General features: G+C 40.5%; 2 protein-coding genes across 2 annotated transcripts in view; both read left to right on the top strand.

Moving 5' to 3' along the window:
• The window catches only part of NUP160 (nucleoporin 160), a 49,773-nt gene extending 47,794 nt beyond the window's left edge, over positions 1–1,979 (top strand). Inside the window, exon 36 of the mRNA XM_049891175.1 lies at positions 999–1,979. Within this exon, the coding sequence (XP_049747132.1) occupies positions 999–1,094 (96 nt within the window). The 3' untranslated portion in view covers positions 1,095–1,979. The remainder of the gene's footprint in view (positions 1–998) is intronic.
• Positions 1,980–10,141: 8,162 nt separating this feature from the next.
• Positions 10,142–21,466, top strand: part of FNBP4 (formin binding protein 4) — a 31,601-nt gene continuing 20,276 nt past the window's right edge. Inside the window, exons 1-8 of the mRNA XM_049891174.1 lie at positions 10,142–10,497; positions 12,086–12,184; positions 14,960–15,096; positions 15,327–15,513; positions 16,096–16,243; positions 16,347–16,467; positions 17,355–17,696; positions 19,321–19,531. Coding sequence (XP_049747131.1) covers positions 10,275–10,497; positions 12,086–12,184; positions 14,960–15,096; positions 15,327–15,513; positions 16,096–16,243; positions 16,347–16,467; positions 17,355–17,696; positions 19,321–19,531 — 1,468 coding nt within the window. The 5' untranslated portion in view covers positions 10,142–10,274. The remainder of the gene's footprint in view (positions 10,498–12,085; positions 12,185–14,959; positions 15,097–15,326; positions 15,514–16,095; positions 16,244–16,346; positions 16,468–17,354; positions 17,697–19,320; positions 19,532–21,466) is intronic.

The raw sequence follows: 21,466 nt of genomic DNA, 5'->3' as shown, positions 1-21,466 counted from the left end.
CATGCAGTCTGCCATCCATTCTTTAGCCTACAGTTTAGTTGGACAGACACTAAAGGGTAAACAGGTACTTGAAATACAGTATGATAAGTTATCATTATCCTAAATGAACTCAGCATACACAGCCACATTCTCCAGGACTCATATGTTAGCTGCTTCTTTAAAAAGGAAAAAAGGATAGTGTTTCCTTTGTTCACACAGATTCACCATAGTGATGGTTTGTTTATCAGTTACACCTAGGTGGAGCGTCTCCTGAGCCTGCTACTAGAACTTAAGAGAATATGCTTCTAAACCAAGGATCCATAGTACTTTTCCATATTTGTCTTCCAAACTGTTAGGCAAGAGGAACAAAGGAAGACGGCCATGAAAATTAGTTCTTACTGATTGGATCTATCAAGTGAGGTTAAGTAAATGTTAACAAATAATTAAAACTATCTAAACTATTAGACCTGTATTCCACTTGGCAGCTGATGCCTAGTTAAATCAGATGCAGCTTCCCTGGTTCTGGGAAAAGAGCTAGTAATGCTTTTATTAATAGTACTGATGTGATCTGCATATTTAAGAAGTTCATTAGGGAAGCAGGATTGGAGTATTTATAACAGAAGTCCAGTTTTATCCATGGAGTCACAGAGCAAACTCTACTTCCCCATTGCCCTCAAGTTAATTCCAACTCATAGCGACCCTGTAGGACAGAGTAGAACTGCCCATCCCATCAGATTTCCAAGGCTGTAAATCTTTATGGAAGCAGACTGCCACATCTTTACCCTGCGGAGCCACCTGGTGGGTTGGAACCGCTGACCTTTCAGTTAACGGCTGAGCACTTAACCACTGCACCACCAGGGCTCCTTCGGTCTCTACTTAGTGGTTGGTGATTAAATGAAACAAGGTGGCTGACATTGTTATTAAGTGAAGTCTAGTTGGTGACCTCAAAGTGGGTCATAACATCAATGTTTTTTTTCAGTCTTTGAGCTGTTCTATAATTTCCTTCCTTTCTCTTACAGTTGTCTCAGAAAATACTTGACAAATTAGAAGACTACCAGCAAAAAGTCGATAAGGCAACACGGGATTTATTATATCGTCGGAGCTTGCGGTCCTGATTGTTCCCTAGCCTTTGTAACCGCCTGGTGCCTCTTAGGGCTTAAGACTTTACCCTACAGGAGGAGCCCTGTACTTGGGGCCGAATTTCTGGCTGTAAATGACGTGTGCAACATTCAAGTCTGCATTCTGCCCAAGGTAGGAGGGCAGCTGTGAGTCAGGGCCCTGTGCTTGCTGGTGGTGCTAACACCAACTTCTGGTTTTCAACCTTGGTATCAAACAGCTGCTTTTGTACATGATTCACAAGCTTTTTTAGAGTTTATATTTTTTTAAACTACCGAAGACATTCATCTGCAAATTAAAACCCACCTTCACTTTCCAAAATAGCTGATGGTTATTGGTCTGTTGTAGCTAACCACCAAAAACAGTCACTGCAAATCTTTTCATTCTTCCCTATCACTTTTTGTATTTCAGTGGAATTATTTTGGTCCAGAACTGACATGTATTTTCTGTATTGCAAACAGAGGCTAATGATTTTGCATACTCTTTTCATTATTTATTGTGGAGTTTTTGTATGACCTTCAATAAAGTATTAAATAATTTGACTAGATTAAGCCTAAAATGATGACTAGCTGTTTAAAAGAGAATTATCTTATTTTGAATCTGATTCTGAGGCTAAAGTTGAGTAAACTCTTAGCTAAGAAAAAACTGAAAATCTATTATCTGTAAAAACAACAGATTTTCAATATAAATCCTGTTAATTTCTACAATTTATGATATCAAGCTGGACTTGATCAGTTAGTTTGGTAATGTATTGGACCAAAATACAAACTTCCCTGGTCAGATTCAGAAGCATTCATGCCCACAAGTTTTGGGCAAAGTGGAAAATAATAAAATCTTCTTGGATTTTATTCTGTATATTAAAATTTTATCTTTTAAGAAAATGATCTGTATACTAATTGCTTGTGTGTCCTTTGATCTTTCTTGAGTTTTTCATAAGCCTTTAATTTTGATGATATTATTAGCCGTATTTATATATTTAAAATAACGATTGAGTTTCCCCCTGGTACTCTTGTTGGTAGATACTGAGGTATATGGTTCTTTTTCATTTTAGCTCTACCACAATTTGTATAAGGAGTTTTGCGCAATTAGGGTCTGGGAGAGCCCTTGCCCTCCCAGCTCTCTAGAACCGTAGCTTTTACCTACGGTACGAAATGCATTTTACATCATGACCTACATATTCATATATAACCAAAAGAAAAGTTTCACAAAATATGTAGCCTTATTGTATATCTTCATGATTTTGTGAGCGACCAGTGGTCATAACGCACAGTCTGAAAAGCATCAAACCCTGTTGTAGCCATCTCTAGAGGGCAAGAAATAACGAGAGACTGGCCTTGTTCCAGAAACTTATCCATTTGCATTGCTGATCAAAGCAGTGGTTTCCATGGTGGCAGCTCACAAGATACCAGTTTTTCCTGTCCTTGCCGTCTTGGTTCAGGGTCAGGCATGCATGCTGGAGCCAACCCAGCTCCGTCGGTTTCTTCTACTTGCTCCACTGTGATTCCCAATCAGAGCAGAAGGTACTCAACTCTTTCCACTCATCTTAACTGACTGCCTTGGGTCTGCATTTTGTTTGCTGAACTATGTGATATTTTAATAATCCATGATAGTATAGTTATTCCTTGTTTTTTCCAATCCTGGAAGTCTTCAGATCACAAAGTGTTATTTTAAAAAGGGCTCCCTCCTTTTCAGTATTTAGATAGATAGCTGCCATTGAGTCAGTTCCAACTCTTCGGAACCTGTGTACAATAGAAGAAAACGCTGCCCAGTCCTGCATCATCCTCTTAACTGCCGGTGTGTTCAAGTCCATCATTGCACTATTATGCCAGTCCATCTTATCTAGGGCCTCCTTTGCCCTCAGCAGCCTCTGCTTTCCCAAACACAATCTCCTTCTCCAGCTACTGATCCCTCCTGATGTGTCTAAAGCAAGCAAGTCAGACAGTGTTCTGTTGTGATCCATAAGGTTTTCATTGGCTAATTTTCAGAAGTAGATCACCAGGCCTATCTTCCAAGTCTGTCTTAGTTTGGAAGCTCCACTGAAACCTGCCCACTCTGTTCTGGGTAGCCCTACTAGTATTTCAAATACCTTTGGCATAGCTTCCAGCATCACAGCAAACCACCACAGTACAACAACATACTGACAGGTGGGTGGTGGTTTTAGTATTTAGTTACCATTAAGTAAAGGTATGGCTCTTCGAGGAAAACTTAATTTGATAGTTCTTAAATAATATAACAAAATGTAACTGCTAAGATTAAGCCTGCGATAATAAAAGTAGGTGTCATTTCCATTAATATTAGAGTTTGACACTGAGTCTCACATTGACCATTCTTACCAAGTATATCACTGATTTTTGTGATCCTCCAAGAAAGCTGATTTGTTCTACAAAGCCATCTAGATGTGGTGTTTTGTCACCTTTGCCAGCCCTAGCCACTGAACCGCCACTGCTTCAGAGCCCTGGGGGTCAGCTCTCACCAGTTCACTACTGGCCCTCTCCCCATTCAGATTCCCTCCAGGTGTCACCATAAGCCGTTCTTTTGCTTCCTAAAGTCCAGGCAGGCTGTGTTATTTCCTAAAACTTCACTGATGCTGAGGGGTAAAGAAAAACTTAAAAAGTGGCTGCAAAGTATTGAAGCTCGTAGAAACCATGAACTGTGTTCATACCCAGGAATTCTGCTATTGGTCATATCCCTTCATCATTCCCAGCCTGCTGTCATATTGTGTATACCAACGTTTTTCTTGCAAAAGGGAGTGTAAATATAAATGCAGTTTATATGTAATTAGTCAACAAGTGGAAAAGTCTACCAGTGAACATACAAAGAGCCCTGGTGGTATGATGGTTAAGCACTTACAACTCCATGACACTTAACAACAACAACAACAACCAGTGAACACATTCTAGATAATAGAATTAAGCTACTTTACCTCAACCTGATACTCTTTTTCCTCCTAGAATATCATATATCATAGAAAGTTCCAAAATTTTCTTTAATCTTCGGTCTTTCCAGTTAACCTGTGCCTAAAAACAGATGCACCTGTATATCTGATAACCAAAGATCAGGCTGGATTTTTCTCCCTGTCTTAACAGGAGTGACTTTGACCAGGTTTCCCCACTCTGAGTTTAGATGTTTTGGTATTACGTGCCATCGAGTAAATTTTTGACTCACAGTGATGCCGTGTAATCATAGAACTGCACCATAGATTTTTCTAGGCTGTACTCTTCACAGGAGCAGATCACCATGTCTTGTCTCCTGAGGGGCCACTGGGTGGCTGAGCAGCCAGATGCATAGCCAAGTTTAGACACAGGCAAACTTTCTGTAAACAGCCAGATAGTAAATATTTCAGGCTTTGGAGGGCTACATATGGTCTCTGTCACATATTCTTTGTTGAGTTTTTTTAATTTTTTTACTACCCTTTGAAAGGAACCCTGGTGGTCAGTGGTTAAGAGCCACAGTGGGCAACAGCTGCTAACCAAAAGGTTGGCAGTTCGAATCCACCAGCAGCTCCTTGGAAACCCTATGGGGCAGTTCTTCTCTGTCCTATAGGGTCGCTATGAGACAGAATTGACTTGACAGCAACAGGCTTAAACAAAGAAAAAAGCCAAACCTGCTGCTGTCGAGTCGATTCCGACTCATAGCAACCCTATAGGGCAGAGTGGAACTGCCCCATAGAGTTTCCAAGGAGCACCTGGCGGATTCGAACTGCTGACCTTTTGGTTACCAGCCGTAGCACTTAACCACTACGCCACCAGGGACCCTTTAAAAATGTAAATATCATTCTTACTTTGGCCTGTCTTAGCCATAGTTTGCCCAGCCCTGGCCCAGATCCCTAATACCTTCTCTGAGCCAACAACAGCCAAATATATCACCACTAAAGCCAGAGGTTCTCAACTCTTGCTAAGTATTAGAATAGCCTAAAGACTTCTATTAAAAAAAATACTGGTATGAGCTCCATATTCCCTAATTCCAATCATTTCCACATTCTGTTGGATCATCTTTCTTTGGAATGAGCACGAATATGGAACTCTTCTAGTCAGTTGGCCAGGTAGCTGTCTTCCAAATTTCTTGGCATAGTTGAGTGAGGACTTCCAGCATTGCATCCATTTGTTGAAGCATCTCAATTGCTATCCTGTCAATTCCTGGACCCTTGTTTTACTCCAATGGCTTCAGTGCAGCTTGGACCTCTTCCTTTAGTACCATCAGATCTTGATCATATGCTACCTCCTGAAATGTTTGAACATCAACTGGTTTTTTTTTTTTTTTTTTTGTACACTGTGTATTCCTTCCATCATTCTTTTGATGCTTTGTGTCAGTTTTTTGCCCATGTTGTTGTTGGCAGATGCTGTCAAGTCAGTTCTGTCTCATAATAACCGTGTGTACAACAGAAATGAAACAGTGCCTGGTCCTGCGCCATTCTCACAGCTATTGCCATGCTTAAGCCTGTTGTTGCAGCCACTGTGTCAGTGCATCTTGTTGAGGGTCTTCCTCTTTTCACTGACCCTCTACCAAATATGATGTCCATCGGGGACTGATCCCTCCTAATAACATGTCCAAAGTATGTGAGGTTCAGTCTTGCCATCCTTGCTTCTAAAGAGCATTCTGGTTCTACTTCCAAGACAGATTTGTTCGTTCTTTTGGCAGTCCATGGTATATTCAATATTCAACACCATAATTCAAAGGGTCCATTCTTTTCTGTCTCCCTTATTCATCATCCAGCTTTTGCATGCATTATGAGGCAATTGAAAACACCATGGCTTGGGTCAGGCACACCTTTGTCCATAGTAAGATGACTTGAAGCACCTACTGATGAAGATCAAAGACTACAGCCTTGAGTATGGATTGCACCTCAACATAAAACAAAAATCTTCACAACTGGACCAATAAGCAACATCATGATAAATGGTGAAGAAATTGAAGTCGTCAAGCATTTCATCCTTCTTGGATCCACAGTATCAATGCTCATGGAAGCAGCAGTCAAGAAGTCAGACGATGAATTGAGCAAATCTGCTGCAAAAGACATCTTTAAAGTTCTAAAAAAGCAAAGATGTCACTTTTATGACTAAGGTGCGCCTGACCCAAGCTATGGTATTTTCAGTTGCCTTATATGCTGGATGATGAATAAGAGAGACAAAAGAAGAATTGACACCTTTTTAATTGCGGTGTTGGCGAAGAATATTGAATATACCATGGACTACCAAAAGAATGAACAAATCTGTCTTGGAAGAAGTACAGCCAAAATGCTCCTGAGAAGCGAGAATAGTAAGACTTCATCTTGCTTACTTTGGATGTGTTATGAAGAGGGACCAGCTCCTGGAGAAAAACATTGTGGTTGGTAAAGCAGGGGTCACCAAAAAAAAAGGAAGACCCTCAATGAGATGAGTTGACACCGTGGCTGTAACAATGGGCTCAAACATAGCAACAGTTATGAGGATGGCACAGAATCAGGCAGTTTCATTCTGTTATACGTTGGGTCAATATGAGTTGGACCCCTCAGCATCTAACACCATCACCCCTACTCCCCAGTCCAATTGATTCAGATTCTTACATTGCATTCATAATCTCCAGATGGTTCTATGAACAACCAGGGTTGAGAACCATTGTTATAAGCTAAACGGTCACCTAAAATGTAAGTTTTCTCCAAAGAAAACAGCCTTTCCCATTTCAGTGCTTTGTGCTTTAGCACATAGTGTCAACTTGGATCCAACCAGTTTCATAATAGGCGCTGGAATTTTATTTAAACAAAAGAAATATTTTGTTTAAACAAAACAATATTATTAATATAATAATTATTACTACATGTTGTTGTTAGGTGCCGTCGAGTCGGTTCTGACTCATAGCAACCGTATGTAGAACAGAACGAAACACTGTGAGGTTCTGTGCCATCCTCAGAATTGTTACGCTTGAGCCCATTGTAGCCACTATGTCAGTCCATCTCGGTTGAGGGTCTTCCTGTTTTTTACTGACCCTCTACTTTACTATGCACAAAGTCCTTCTCCAGGGACTGATCACTCCTAATAACACGTCAAAAGTAAGTGAGACAATGTTTCAACATCCTTGCTTCTAAGGAACATTCTGGCAGTATTTCTTTCAAGACAGATTTGTTTGCTCTTTCGACAGTCCGTGGTATATTCAATATTCTTTGCCAACACCATAATCCAAAGGCGTCAATTCTTCTTTGGTCTTCCTTATTCATTGTTCAGCTTTCACATGCATATGAGGCAATTGAAAACACCATGGTATGGGTCAGGTGCACCTTCCTCCTCAAGGTGACATCTTTGCTTTTCAACACTTTAAAGAGGTCTTTTGCAGCAGATCTGCCCAATGCAATGCGTAGTCTGATTTCTTAACTGCTGCTTCCATGGGTGTTGATTGTGGATACAAGTAAAATGAAATCCTTGACTACTTCAGTGTTTTCTCTGTTTATCATGATACTGCTTATTGGTCTAGTTGTGAGGATTTTTGCTTTCTTTATGTTGAGGTGTAATCCATACTGAAGGCTATAGTCTTTGATCTTCATCAGTAAGTGCTTCAAGTCCTCTTCACTTTCATTAAGCAAGGTTGTGTCATCTGCATAACGCAGGTTGTTAATGAGTCTTCCTCCAATCCTGATGCCCTGTTCTTTTTCAGACAGTCCAGCTTCTTGGATTATTTGCTCAGCATACAGACTGAGCAAGTATGGTGAAAGGATACAACCCTGACACACGTTTCCTGACTTTAAAGCATGCAGTAACCCCTTGTTCTTTTCAAATGACTGCCTCTTGGTCTGTGTATAGATTCCTCATGAGCACAATTACATGTTCTGCAATTCCCACTCTTAGGAATGTTCTCCATAGTTTGTTATGATGCACACAGTCAAATGCCTTTGCATGGTCAATAAAACACAGGTAAGCATCTTTCTGGTATTCTCTGCTTTCAGCCAGCATCCATCCAACATCAACAGCGATAGCCCTCCTTCCATGTCCTCTTCTGAATCCGGCTTGAATTTCTGGCAGTTCCCTGTCAATATACTGCTACAACCACTTTTGAATGATCTTCATAAAAATTTTACTTGCGTGTGATATTGTTCAATAATTTCTACATTCAGTTGGATCACCTTCAGTGAAATAGGCATAAATAACAATCTCTTCCCGTCAGTTGGCCAGGTAGCTGTCTTCCAAATTTCTTAGCATAGACTAGTGAGCACTTCAAGCTTTATACTCATTACTACATAATTAGTGTTTATTTTTTCCAGACTCTACCCAAAGAGCTTAAAGCTATGATCTAATTTAAATTTCACAACAATGCTATGGATACTGTTACTAAGACATTTCACAGAAGTAAGTTTTCTACTGACCCGATGGAGTCAATTCTGACTTACAGGACGCGGTAGAACTGCCCCATGGGGTTTCCAAGGCTGTTTGGAAGCAGACTGCGACATCTTTCTCCAGCGGAGTGGCTGGTGGTTGGAACTGCAGCTGAGCACTTTCTCCACTGTGCCACCAGGGCCCAGAAACAAGTTTAGGAATTTAAGAAAGAAACTTGCCTTGGCCATTACAAATCTGAAGGGTGCTGGAGTACAGCTTGAATCCAGATCTGTTTGGCTTTAGAACTCACGCACAACTATCATTCCAATGCCTCTTCCAAAAAAATCAGAAAACTGCTAATGCAAACCTCCCTCCCCCTGCTTCTCGGGATTACATTTTTGGTAATCTTGGGAGTCCACTGAGGATACCCTAATTCCAGGTGTATCTCCTGTAGATAGGTTTGCTACTTATTTCAAGTCTGTTAAATATTAATACATACTATATTCATTCAAAAACATTTACTGTTTCCTATGTTCCAGAAACTGTTGTAGGCAAACCAAACCCATTGCGTCCAGTCGATTCCGACTCATATTGACCCTACAGGACAGAGTAGAACTGCCTCCCCCCACCCTCCCATGCCTGTAGAGTTTCCAAGGAGTGCGTGGTGGATTCGAACTGTCGACCTTTTGGTTAGCAGCTGAGCCCTTAAGCACTGCACCAGCAAGGCTCCTTTATATTCACTTAAAAACACTTACTGTTTCCTATGTTCCAGAAAGTGTTGTAGGCATTGCAACTACAGGGAGCAAAACAAGCCACTTGTCTCAAAATGACTTTGTATTTAACAACCCATTTGTGCATTTGTAAAATGGGGATAATGGTTATCTACCTCACGAATCAAATGCAGTTCTACATAGAAAGCCCTTACTGCCTAGCATTGAGCAAGTGCTCAAAAAATATTGGATATTATTACTGTGCACTCAGAACTAAGGTAGCTATTGGGGATATAAAAATAACTATCACTGGATTTCTTAAACTCAGTTTAGAGGGGAAGACAAGCACCAAGGGTAGAATGTGAAGTGCTGGGAAGGGGCAAGGCTGTGAGAGAAAAGGTTCAGAGAGGTACACGGCTGCACTGGGACTTAAGGAAATCAAAGAATTTCGCCACGTGGTGCAGCAGTTCCTGTAGCTAGTGCGAAGGATTGGAGAGACGTGATGCTCAAACGGCTAGAGCGTAGGTACCTGGGAAAGGAAAAGATCAATCTAGAAAAGTAGGTCGAGGGCTCCAGTAGAATCAGATTCTGAAAGCTCTTGCATCACATCCCAACAACTCATTCTTTGTGATCTAAGAATTTACAAAGGTGTAAAAGACCCAATATCCTATTTAATAGTCGACAGTAATACCCAAAGTAAGCCACAATAACGAGGGCGAAACTTGGGGGAAGGGCTGGGAAAGTAGCACAGCTTTCCAGGGCCCAAATTACAACACATCAAACAGCCGAAAACATCCACAAAATGGAGGACCGGGGCAAAGAATAAACTGCAAAAAACGCATGGGTGGAACCCGACGTAAGCGGGGAAGGTATGTTAAACCCAGACTCTTCCTCACTATTGGCTCGACTAACTCTTATTTTCCTTTTTCATTGGTTATTGGCGCATTCTCTGGGTCGAAACAGCCAATCAAGTAGCTCCCAGGGTAAAGCCCGCCCTTCCTCCTATGGGAGGAGGAGTCAGAAGAACGTAAAGGGTCCAAGGCGCTTGCGCGGGCGCGCACTCCGCCGGTTAAAAGCGGGTCCTCCTGGGAGGCGGTGTTGCGGTGTATGAATATTGATTACGCATTGCAACGCTGAGCGCCCGCCCCTCTCGGCCGCCAGACGCTGGCTGTTCGCGCTCGGGCTCGCGATGGGGAAGAAGTCCCGGGCGGTACCCGGTCGCAGGCCCATCCTGCAGCTCTCCCCGCCTGGTCCCCGGAGCAGCACCCCCGGGCGGGACCCGGAACCGGAGGCCGACACCGAGCTGGACTCGACGGCGGCGGCCACCAGTCAGCCAGCCCCGACGGTGGTGGCGCCGGCCACGACGACTGCTGTGACGGCTGCCGCGGCCTCGGAAGACTCGCCTTCAGAAGGTAAGCGTGCATACGAGGCCCTGGCCTGGAGTCGGGCGGTCCGAAACTCGAGCCCGGGGCTTGAGGCCTAGGCCTCAGGAGGCGCCTGGCCTGACGCTGGGAGGAAGAGAAACCCGGGCGGGCGGGGTCCGCATCCAGGCCTGCGTGGGGCTGCGGGCTGGGCGGTGGAAGGCTCAGGCGGGCCGTGCGGGCTCCGTCCGGGCCGACCCCGAGGGCCAGCTCTGGTGCAGGGGTTCCCCAGGAACGTTTGAATCCGACGGCGGCCCGGGCGCCCTGAGTCCTCATCGTCCAGTGTCGGCTTGGGATAACTTACAGGGTGGGTGAATGTATGAGTTTCCGCGTCCGAGACGTGGTGACCGCTGACGCTGTGGCCTTTTCTATACGTCATGTGTTTTTCCCTCCGTTTTTGTTGAAACTGAGAGAGACTCTTTAGAAGTGAGCAAACCCTGTTTATTATGCCCGCCGAAACGTAACTGCCTCCAAATTGGCAGGCATGCCACACACATGGCTGAAGAAGTGAAACTTGGGGGTTCCCGTGGACTTGGGTGGCTCGCCTTGGACTGGTAATTAGATTAAGGGTGACGGGCCAGCGTTACCACAGGCGCTGAACGCGAAACAAGTCGCCATAATTTCAGGTGTTTAAAAAATGACGAGGGAGTTTTTTCAGGAGGGAAAATACTATAATAGCAGTGCTTGTTGTCAAGACCTTGTGGTAGCCTGGAGAAGAGAAATTTTGTGTGAATGTGAGGGGTTTTTTTGACTTTCGAGTATTTCAGAAGTAAAAACGTTATAATAGATATACATATCCACAACAGATTAAACAGATGGTAGTCTTTTGCTATTTTTACTTCTTTTTTTTTTTTTTATAAAATAAAACTTTACCAAGAGTCCCCCACTACCCCACATTCCATTTGTTTCCCTTCCTCCCTCCCTCTCAAGAGTATTCCGAAGCTGGTGAGTATGCTTGCTTTGTGTATTTTTATATTTTCACTCTATGTACGCTGTTAGTTTGTAGTTGTTTTTACATAAATGGTATCAAACTATGCACATTCTTCTGTAATGTTTGTGATTTATGTGTTAATACATGAGTTCTGTGTTGAATTTAACTGTTGTATTTTTTTATAGTATCCCGTGGTATGAATGTACCACCGTTTCTGCATTCCACTATTGATGGATGTTTACGTTTCAGGCTTCTTTCCTGTTTGGGGCAGTGATGCAGTTAACACCGTGTCTGCCTGTATATTTGTCTCAGAGTTTACGTAGGTTGTATATCCAGAAGTAGAATTATAGAGTTACATTGGTTTTCCAATGAAATCACCTTAAAAAATTATAAAGAGTTATTAAAAATTTAATCTTTAAGTACAACATTTAAGTTTTTCTCTTAATGTTAAAGTCACTAGGCAAAGGGAAGATTATAGCTGTGCTTGTTTATCATCTCCCAATTATTTGGGTCAGTGAGGGATTATCCACCCTGTTTTTAAATTGATGAAATCTAGGCTTTGAAAACGTCAAATCAGAGATTCTTGTGTCACTTGTAGTGTTTTTTCTTATCCATAGTCTGACTGCAGTTTTCTTTGCTCATTTTTAGATCCAGATGAACAGGAAGTGGTGGTGGAGGTTCCCAGAGTTGTTGAGAATCCTCCAAAATCAGTCATGACTACCAGACCCACAGCTGTTAAAGCAACAGGTATAGCTTTTTGGTTTGTGGTTTTTGTTTTGTTTTTTCCTACATCTTTTCTAGAATACCTTTCATTAGAATCAAATTGGTTTTACATAAAGATTGTTTTGTTGAAAGGTTTGGTGTTGATAACGTTTCTCCCGTAAAATGGAAATTCAAAATCTTTTGTTTGTGAGGATTTGGTATATACACTTGGACCAGTGGAAATTTTGTTGTTGCTTTTTCACTGTACGCAAAGTATTTTGTACTACTTTTTCTTCTGATACTATTTTGTAATTCGTTTCTTGCCCTCCCACTAGCTTGGTATTTCTTAAGATCACTGATCATATCTCTTACCTGTCCTTACGTTCCTTTTTTTAACATGCTAGCCTGATTGGTACCTAGCAAATGCTTGTGGACCTGAAAATCATTCTTATAAAATATTTTTTAAGCATTGAGAGAGATTTGCAATGGTGGCTTTGTAGGCAAACCTGGGTTCAAATCATGAGCCTAGCATTCACTCTTAAGATCTTCAGATAGTTGCTAATCACACTGAACCTCATTCACCTGTAAAACAGATCTAATAGCTCTGAGTTATTTTGAGGGTTAAATTGACAATGTGTGTAACATTTTCTGGAGTCCTGGTGGTGTAGTGGTTAAGTGGTATGGCTGCTAATCAAAAGGTTGGCAGTTCACATCTACCAGCTGCTATTTGGAAACCCTATGGGGCAGTTCTACTCTGTCCTATAGGGTCCACTATGAGTCAGAATCGGCTTGTTGGTAACAGGTTTGGTTTTATGGTTTATAACGTTTTCTGACACATAATAAGTGCCAAAAAATGTTAGTTTTCTTTATATATCGTGAAAGATTAAAGTATGCTTTGATACTAAATATTCTGTAATTGTAATAATTTTATTCTTTTGTATTTGGAATGCTTTTTGTGCTATTTGACACCTAAAATAATAAATTTTTCTTCTGTCCCCCAACATTTCAGAACAACTACCACTTTGTATTTACCAACTACATATGTTATTTCATTTGAGGCTTCTAAGAATTGTGTGAGGTAGTTCAAACTTAATGTTCCTAGGAAAAATTTCCTTGATTGTCACGTCAGTCAGCTCTTTACGCCTTTATGTACATTGTGAATAGAAATGTTTTCATTCAGTTCAGTTTTATCCTGCACCATAACAATGAATAAGCTTTATTTTTGCCTGTTCGATAAATTGAACCTGGAAGTACCCCAGCTGGAGAAACTATAGAGGGGCAGGAAGAAATCTAAAGTGGTTTCAGTAGACAGGCAAAGGGTATTCCTGGGGCAATTCACTCATTCAGACAAGTTTCTTGAGCACCTTCTGTACGCTAGGAGTATAGCAACAAATGAAACATAAGCGTTTCTGCCCTTGTGAGACTTATATTCTAATGAAAATTCCATGCGACTCGCCTGGTTGGAAAGAATATAGTACTACCAAAGAATATAGAGTTAAGGCCAGCAACTTCGGCTTGTATCTATGATTGTCTCTAAACTAGAAGTCCTTTCAATATAAAAATGTAAATTTCTCACCCTGTCCTTTCCCCATACACACTAAACTATCAATGCCGAATACTAACGTGAAGTTTTTTTTTTCATACAGAAGTTTGTCCTTTTGTAGTTCTATTCATACTCTTGTTAAGAAAATTAGGAAAATTGACCAGTATGCCCAAAAACAAAGAAATAAAAATATCTGGAAGATAGAAACACTGTCAAAGAAATGTCCACTTAAAAATCATTCCAATCCATTTAAGACACATATTTTGGAAATTGAGTATTGAATGTAAAATGTGAAATTGAATGTAAAAGCTCACCTATATACTAAAAAATAAAGGGAGACGTGACTAAATCATTGAATGTAAACTGTTGTATAATGGATGGAACAGCTTAGGTTTACTTTTAGGTGAACCCATTAGTTCACTTACGGCGTGAAGGACAGAAAACTGGATTTTATTTTCTGATAGATCTGTTCATTTGCCAAATACTTATTGAAACCATGGAATGTACCAGGCACTGTAAATTTTAGTCTTATTAGTAGCTGAAAACTCTAGCTAGAGTTTAACATTTTATATGCTTATTATAATAACAGTATACATGGGGGATATACATGTACGCGTAATTATAGAATTAGAGTAGCCACAGATGATCCAAAAGGAGATGGCATAGCAGCGTTAAGAAGTTTGAGAAAGACATTGATAATTGGTTCTGCCTACTTTTGAGTTGCATTTTAATTCCTTTCACTTCCTGTTTGAGGAATAATCTTTGTTTCAAGTGCTATGCTTAGCTGTTTGAGAGGAACACATTAATCACCAAATTCTAAAATGTGTAGTATATTGTTAGCTGCCATCGAGCCCCCGACTCATGGCAACTCCATGTGTTACAGAGGAGAACTACAGCATAGGGTTTTCTTGGCTTATCTTCATGTAAGCAGCTCACCAGGCCTTCCACGGAGTTGTTCAGTATGTTCGAACTGCCAACCTTTGGGTTGGCAGCCGGTTGCAAACTGCCTCCACCACCCAGGCTTCTAAAACGTGGAATATATTATGTGCTATTTTGAAAGAGAATGAGATTCAATAATGGATTAAATATTAGTTCTGTATGCATGCTATTATAACTTATGTCTCTGTGGTAGTTCAATGATTTTTAATTTTGAGGCTGTTTTAGTCTGTAAATAAATTAGCCATAAACTCTTTGGCTAAAGAACCGTGTTATAGCTTCTTTCTTATACTTCATAGAACGTACTAACATTGTTACTGATATTATCTTTTTGTTTTTAGGAGGTCTTTGCTTACTTGGTGCATATGCTGACAGTGATGATGATGAGAGTGATGCTTCAGAAAAACCAGCACAATCTAAAGAGGCAAATGGAAACCAGTCAACTGATATTGACAGTACATTGGCCAACTTCCTAGCGGTTAGCAGTGCTCTTGTTTGGATTTTTAGTTATGGAAACCACTTTGGGATCTCGATCTCAAGTGGTTAGCATACTTGTCAGTCCCGTATTGTTTCTTTTCCTTTCTTTCTGTCTCTCCTTCCTCCTCCTCTCCCCATCTCTCTCCTTATCCTCTTTTAAGTGATCGTTATTTCTCAAAGTGTTCTGGTTTTGGTGTAATTAATGCATGTGTTACTATTTTCATTCTAAAGGAGATTGATGCCATAACAGCGCCTCAGCCTGCAGCTCCTGTAGCAGCTTCTGCTCCACCTCCAACTCCACCTCGTCCAGAGCCCAAGGAATCCTCAACATCTTCACTTTCTTCCACTGCTTCAAATGGGACAGACTCAACCCAAATGTCAGGGTGGCAGTATGACACTCAGTGTTCACTGGCAGGGGGTAAGCTCGTTCTTTCATTTTTAAAGTCACCTGAAATATACTTCTTAAAGATGTTCTGTGAAAACCCAGATGCTTTGTCTTTGGAAGGTAATTACTTGCCCTTTCAACCAGCAGCAGATTGTGCTTGATGAATAATAAGATAAAAATATTTTGGGGTTCAGATGCAGTGTTGAACTAGTAAATTGCTGTTTTAAACCATGTGTACAAAGGTGACTTTATAAATAAACTTTGAGAAATGTATTTACTCAATATCAAGAAAATAATTCTTGCCGTTAGGTCATTTGTCTCAGCTAGGTGTGGGTTGCCTCCCAGGGGACATTTGGCAATGTCTGGAGACATTTTTGGTTGTCACAACTGGGAGAGTGCTCTTGGCATCTAATGGGTGGAGGTCAGGGATGCTGCTGCTAAACCATCCTATAGTGCACGCAACAGTCCTTCACAACACACAGTTATCTGGCCCAAAGTGTTAGTAGTGCCAGGGTTGAGAAAACCCCATGTTACGTTTTTATGGCTTAGGGCTGTCTTAGGATGAAAGGTCAAAACTGAGGAGGAATGAGCTTCTAAAATTTTGTTTTCTTCTAGTTGGAATTGAGATGGGAGATTGGCAAGAAGTCTGGGATGAGAACACAGGATGCTACTACTATTGGAACACACAAACAAATGAAGTGACATGGGAGTTACCCCAGTATCTTGCTACCCAGGTACAGGGATTACAACATTACCAACCCAGGTAAGGATGGACTTGGAAAGAAATTACCTAAAAGGAAATTGGAGTCTTGTATTGTGCTGAAAATGCTTGCTTTCTATTTCTATTGTTAAGTATATTTTTTTAGTTCTGTAACAGGTGCTGAAGCCGGTTTTATGGTAAATACAGATGTATTTACTAAGGAGAAAACGGTTTCTGTTTCCAGTAGTAAAAGTGGACCAGTCATAACCAAGCGAGAAGTTAAAAAGGTCAGTGTTACAACTTATCTCATGTGCTTATTTTCTGATCTGAAGAACCTTAATGTGACTCAGAGCACTAGTATACATATCTTGTGTACTTTTTACAGTGCAGATGTAAATAGGGTAAATTCTGATTCTTAAGATCTGTTTCTGATTATTCTGCAGTATTTAGCAGTTATGCAGTCTGTAGTTTTTTTGACACTTTAGGATTTCACAGAGGCCCCTTGAGTCATTGTGAGGAATGCAGGAGCAGCCCAGCAGGCAGGGCTTGAGATTCCCAGCACCACTTCAGACAGAATAGTTCTATTATTTTGGGATTCTGTAAGAGATTTTTTTTAATGAAAAAATTAGCTACCTTAAAAATTAAAAAACTGCTGTTACTGCCACTTGAGCATCTCACATAGCAAAAAGTACTTTTAGAATACTTTAATCTTCACAACTTGTGGAGGAAGGTAAGACAAGTATCACTGTATTCAGGGAAACAAACATTTTATATAATCACTCATGTCATTTTAGAAATATTTACTCCTAGGTCACCTTGACTGCAACCCTGTGAAGTTATCTCAGCATTCACAAGGGGAAGGTAAAGATTTATCCAGTCATGTGTTCAGCTGACAAAACTGTGGTCTTACTTAAGTCCACCTCTGTTTCTTACTAGTCTACCTTTTGATGTCCTGAGAATAGGGGGAGAATATGTATGAACTAGGTTCTAGATCAGCCAGCACCTTCCAAAAGTACCAATGCTGTAAGGGAAATAGTACAAACATACATAGTAATCCATTGGGAGTTGATGGTGTGAGAGTATTCAGTGACTAAAAAATACAGGCAGTATTAACATAAGCAATTGAATATAAACACTGATGAGAATTAAGTGAACTTAAATTATTTCTTTGTAGGAAGTAAATGAAGGAATTCAAGCTCTCTCAAATAGTGAGGAGGAGAAAAAAGGAGTGGCAGCATCCCTGCTTGCCCCTTTATTACCTGAGGGAATAAAAGAGGAAGAAGAAAAATGGAGAAGAAAAGTAATTTGTAAAGAAGTAGAGCCAGCTTCAGAAGTGAAGGAAGCAAGTACAACAGTAGAAGAAGTAGCAACGGTAGTAAAGCCACAGGAAATTATGATGGACAGTATAGAAGACCCTTCTCAAGAGGATGTTTGCAGTGTTGTTCAGTCTGGAGAAAGTGAGGAGGAAGAAGAACAGGATACCCTTGAGCTGGAGCTGGTTTTAGAAAGGAAAAAAGTAAGTTTTTGAAGGTTTAATAGAAATTAAAGTACCCTTTCTCCCCTCTATTCATAGTGGAATCATTGTGTGCAACTCACCACTATTATTGAGATTTCCTTTTTTCTTAAACTTTTCGCCCAGATATGTTTAAGACTGCAATACAAAGTTGAAGTACATAGGTGTAGGAACCCTGATGACGCACTGGTTAAGTGGCTCAGCTGCTAACTGAAAGGTCAGCAGTTCAAAACCACCAGCTGCCCCGTGGGAGAAAGGTTTGGCAGTTTGCTTCCATAAAGATTACAGCCTTGGAAACCCAATGAAGAAGTTCTAGTCTGTCCTACAGGGTTGCTATGGATCAAAATTGACTTGACAGCAGTGGACTTGGGTTGGTTTACAGAGATGTAGTTCTTTTGGCTCCTGATGATACTTTTGGTACTTGAAAGCCATAAAATCTGACATTGTTGTGATTTAAGCATAGATTTTGAGTAATGAAACTTTAATTTAGCCTCTTAACAAGTGAGTATTGTTAAGTTTCTTGTGACAACTCAGTTTTTAACCCAAAGTGAAAAGTGACTGCCAGTAATCGGCCATTTCATTGTTTGGGAAATGAAATGGGTCTTTATAAGGTAACAGAAAATTAAAGAAGAATCTGTAACTAACTTTGAGGTGTTTTCATTTTCAAAAGGTGTCCATGGGAAACTTAAGGCAAAGTTTTAACAGGTGTTAGAACAGTGACATTTCGTTGAAGCTTTACCTCATATGAAAAATTTTAAAGTAAAGCTATAGAAAGGAGCTCTGGTGGTGCAGCGATTAAGCACTTGGCTGTTGACCAAAGGTCAGTAGTTTGAACCCACCAGCTGCTCCCAGGAGAAAGATGTGGCAGTCTGCTTCCAAAAAGATTTACAGTCTTGGAAACTCTGTGGGGCAGTTCTGCTGTCCTGTAGGGTCGCTATGTGTTGGCATCAACTGGACAATGGGTTTGGGCTTTGTTTGTTTTGTTTAAAGCTATAGAGAAAAAACTTCAAAGCCAAACCCATTGCTGTCAGGTTAATTCCAATTCATGTCAACTCCATGTTGCATAGTGGAGCTGCTCCATAGAGCTTTCTTGGCTGTAATCTTTATGGAAGCAGATAAACAGGCCTTTCTTCCTCCTCCCAGCACTGCTGGGTGTATTCAAACCACCACCTTTTAGGTTAGTTAGTGGTAGAGTGCAAACCATTTGGGCTACCCAGAGACCGGCCATAGAGGAGGACTAACTAAAGCTTTTTATATTTGGTACACATATTGGAAAATTTGTTTGTGGATCTTTGTAATCTTCTTTAAGTTGATATTTTTTACTGTGATCACAAGTAAGCATTTATTGAGTAGCAGCAGAATAGGGAGTGTAATACTTGGTTCTAAGGAAAAAAATATTAATGCTCCCTGCCCTTTAAGAGTTTAAACTTAAGAACATAGTCATATCTATATGACTGTGTGTTCAGCTGACAAAACTGGTCTTACTTAAGTCCACCTCTGTTTCTTACTAGTCTGCCTTTTGATGTCCTGAGAATAGAGGGAGAATATGTATGCTGTACACTTACTTTAATGCATAAGTACTGGAAAGCAATTAATGAAGCTAACTTTATTGAACTATTTCTTGTAGGCAGAGTTGCGAGCCTTGGAGGAAGGAGATGGTAGTGTGTCAGGGTCTAGTCCACGTTCTGATATCAGCCAGCCAGCATCTCAAGATGGACTACGTAGACTTATGTCTAAAAGAGGAAAATGGAAGATGTTTATTCGAGCTACCAGTCCAGAATCCACCAGTCGGAGTTCTAGCAAAACGGGAAGAGATACTCCAGAAAATGGTGAAACTGGTAATTAATGCTTTCCTGAACTTTACAGTGAAAGGTGTAGAGGGGAAATTCACCTTTCCCTTTTTTGTTCCTTCTTCAGCAAAAAGGCAAATAGTACTTTTATCCTTTTGGGGAGGTGCTTGAAAGGAAGGTTCTTCCACTTCTCTTCTATTTTTTCCTTGTTTCTCCTCTGGGGGGATACAGAATTAAGAGTCTGAGAAACTGACATCCATTGGGTCATGCATATATTCACCACTGAGTGGGAGTGGCTTACTTAAAAGTAGAAAACAAGATTCCCCCCAGACACACATTCCTCCCCCTCCCCAATAATTGCCTTAATCTGTATAAGGACGATGGACTCTTTGTGCTCTTTCTCTACTTGTTAGTCACAACAGGCAAGGCCTCCTCTGGCAAGCCCCCACCCAGCCCACTGCCATCCAGTCGATTCCGAGTCATAGCAATCCTATAAGACAAAGTAGAACTACCCCATAGAGTTTCCGAGGAGCGCCTGGCAGATTTGAACTGCCAACCTGTTGGTTAGCAGCCGTAGCACTTAACCACTGCACCAGCAGAGTTTCCAAGCCCAGCCTCATCTTCATGCTCTCTGTGTACAAGTTTGTCAGCCTCTGGTTTGGTGGGTAAGCAGTTTGGTCCTGTCATGAGGACCCAAGTTATACTTTATTCAGGGTAAAGTAGGAGAGGCCCTGCTGCATTTTTCAAGTCTGCTACCAAAGAGCTCTGAATAAAGCAAATACGTTAATCTCTATCTGCCCTAATTCTGTAGTGGAAAAGTTAGCGGTACAGTTTTGACACCAAATGTTTTCTTGAGTACACCTAGCAAAAAATACCTTATATGGGTCATTGTTTTAAAAAAACAAACCTCGCAGAAAATAAATGAAGGCAAATATGCTTGTTTGAAGTTTTTCTTTTAATGATGAGCATGAAGTAAAATTCGGAAGATCTCCTTCACCTTTTTCCTATTCCCATTTTTTACCCTTGAAGTCTGTTTTCTCTTGCCTATCTTAAAATGCATATATTTTTCCTTAACCCATATATGCATGTATAACTGTGTTTGGGTGTATATATATGCATACGTAAATTTTTGCCATAGATGAGGTTAAGCTGTGTGTATTATTGAGCAAGATAGTTTTTTCACTTAACAGCATGTCTTGAAAATCTTTTCATCATCTTGTCTTTGATCTGTTTAACTGTTTCTCCTATTGAGGGACATTTGTGTCCATTTTTTTACTCTTGCTGCAAAACCATGCAGTCAGGAAGGCAATGGGTTGACGTATATAAAACCTTGAAAGAAAAAAACTACCTGAGAATAATGTATCCTGCAGAACTCTTGCTCAAATATGATGGCAAAATCAGGACATTTCCAGATTAACAGAAATTAAGGGACTGTGTAAAAACCAAAACAAATTTACAGGAATAATTAAAGGGAGTCCTTCAGTTAGCAAACCACATTAGACAACAACTCGAATCTAGGACACAAGATAGCATCAGCCAGATACCATCCTAGGTAATGAACTCTCAAAGATAAAAGAAAACTAAAAGATCCACAATAGGGAACCAGAGAGATCAATCTGTAAATGACAACAACGTCAGAACTATAAAACGGAATAGATGATGTAGGTGTAGAACTTTCAAATGGAGAAGTCAAGGCAATATCAAGTAATAAAAGACAAGCTTAAACTTAGGAAGATAGGGACAAATTTCAAGATAAGCACAAAGAAAGTTAACAAACCTACTTATCATATTAAAGAAGAAAAACAAAGTCTCAATAAACACAAAATCTACAAAAATGAAAAAGTATGCAGAAACAAAAGGAATTCAGCACAGAATAGTGAAAGGAACAGAGAAAATGTCAGCACCACAAAAAAAAAGTACTACAAAATGACAGTAATAAACTCACACTTACCAATAATTGTACTGATGTAAATGGCTTAAATG

The sequence above is a fragment of the Elephas maximus genome, chromosome 7, assembly GCF_024166365.1.
Source record: "Elephas maximus indicus isolate mEleMax1 chromosome 7, mEleMax1 primary haplotype, whole genome shotgun sequence".
In the NCBI taxonomy this organism is placed as follows: Eukaryota; Metazoa; Chordata; class Mammalia; order Proboscidea; family Elephantidae; genus Elephas; species Elephas maximus.
Note: the sequence above shows the minus strand (reverse complement) of the source record. Positions and strands in the feature narration are given on the sequence as shown.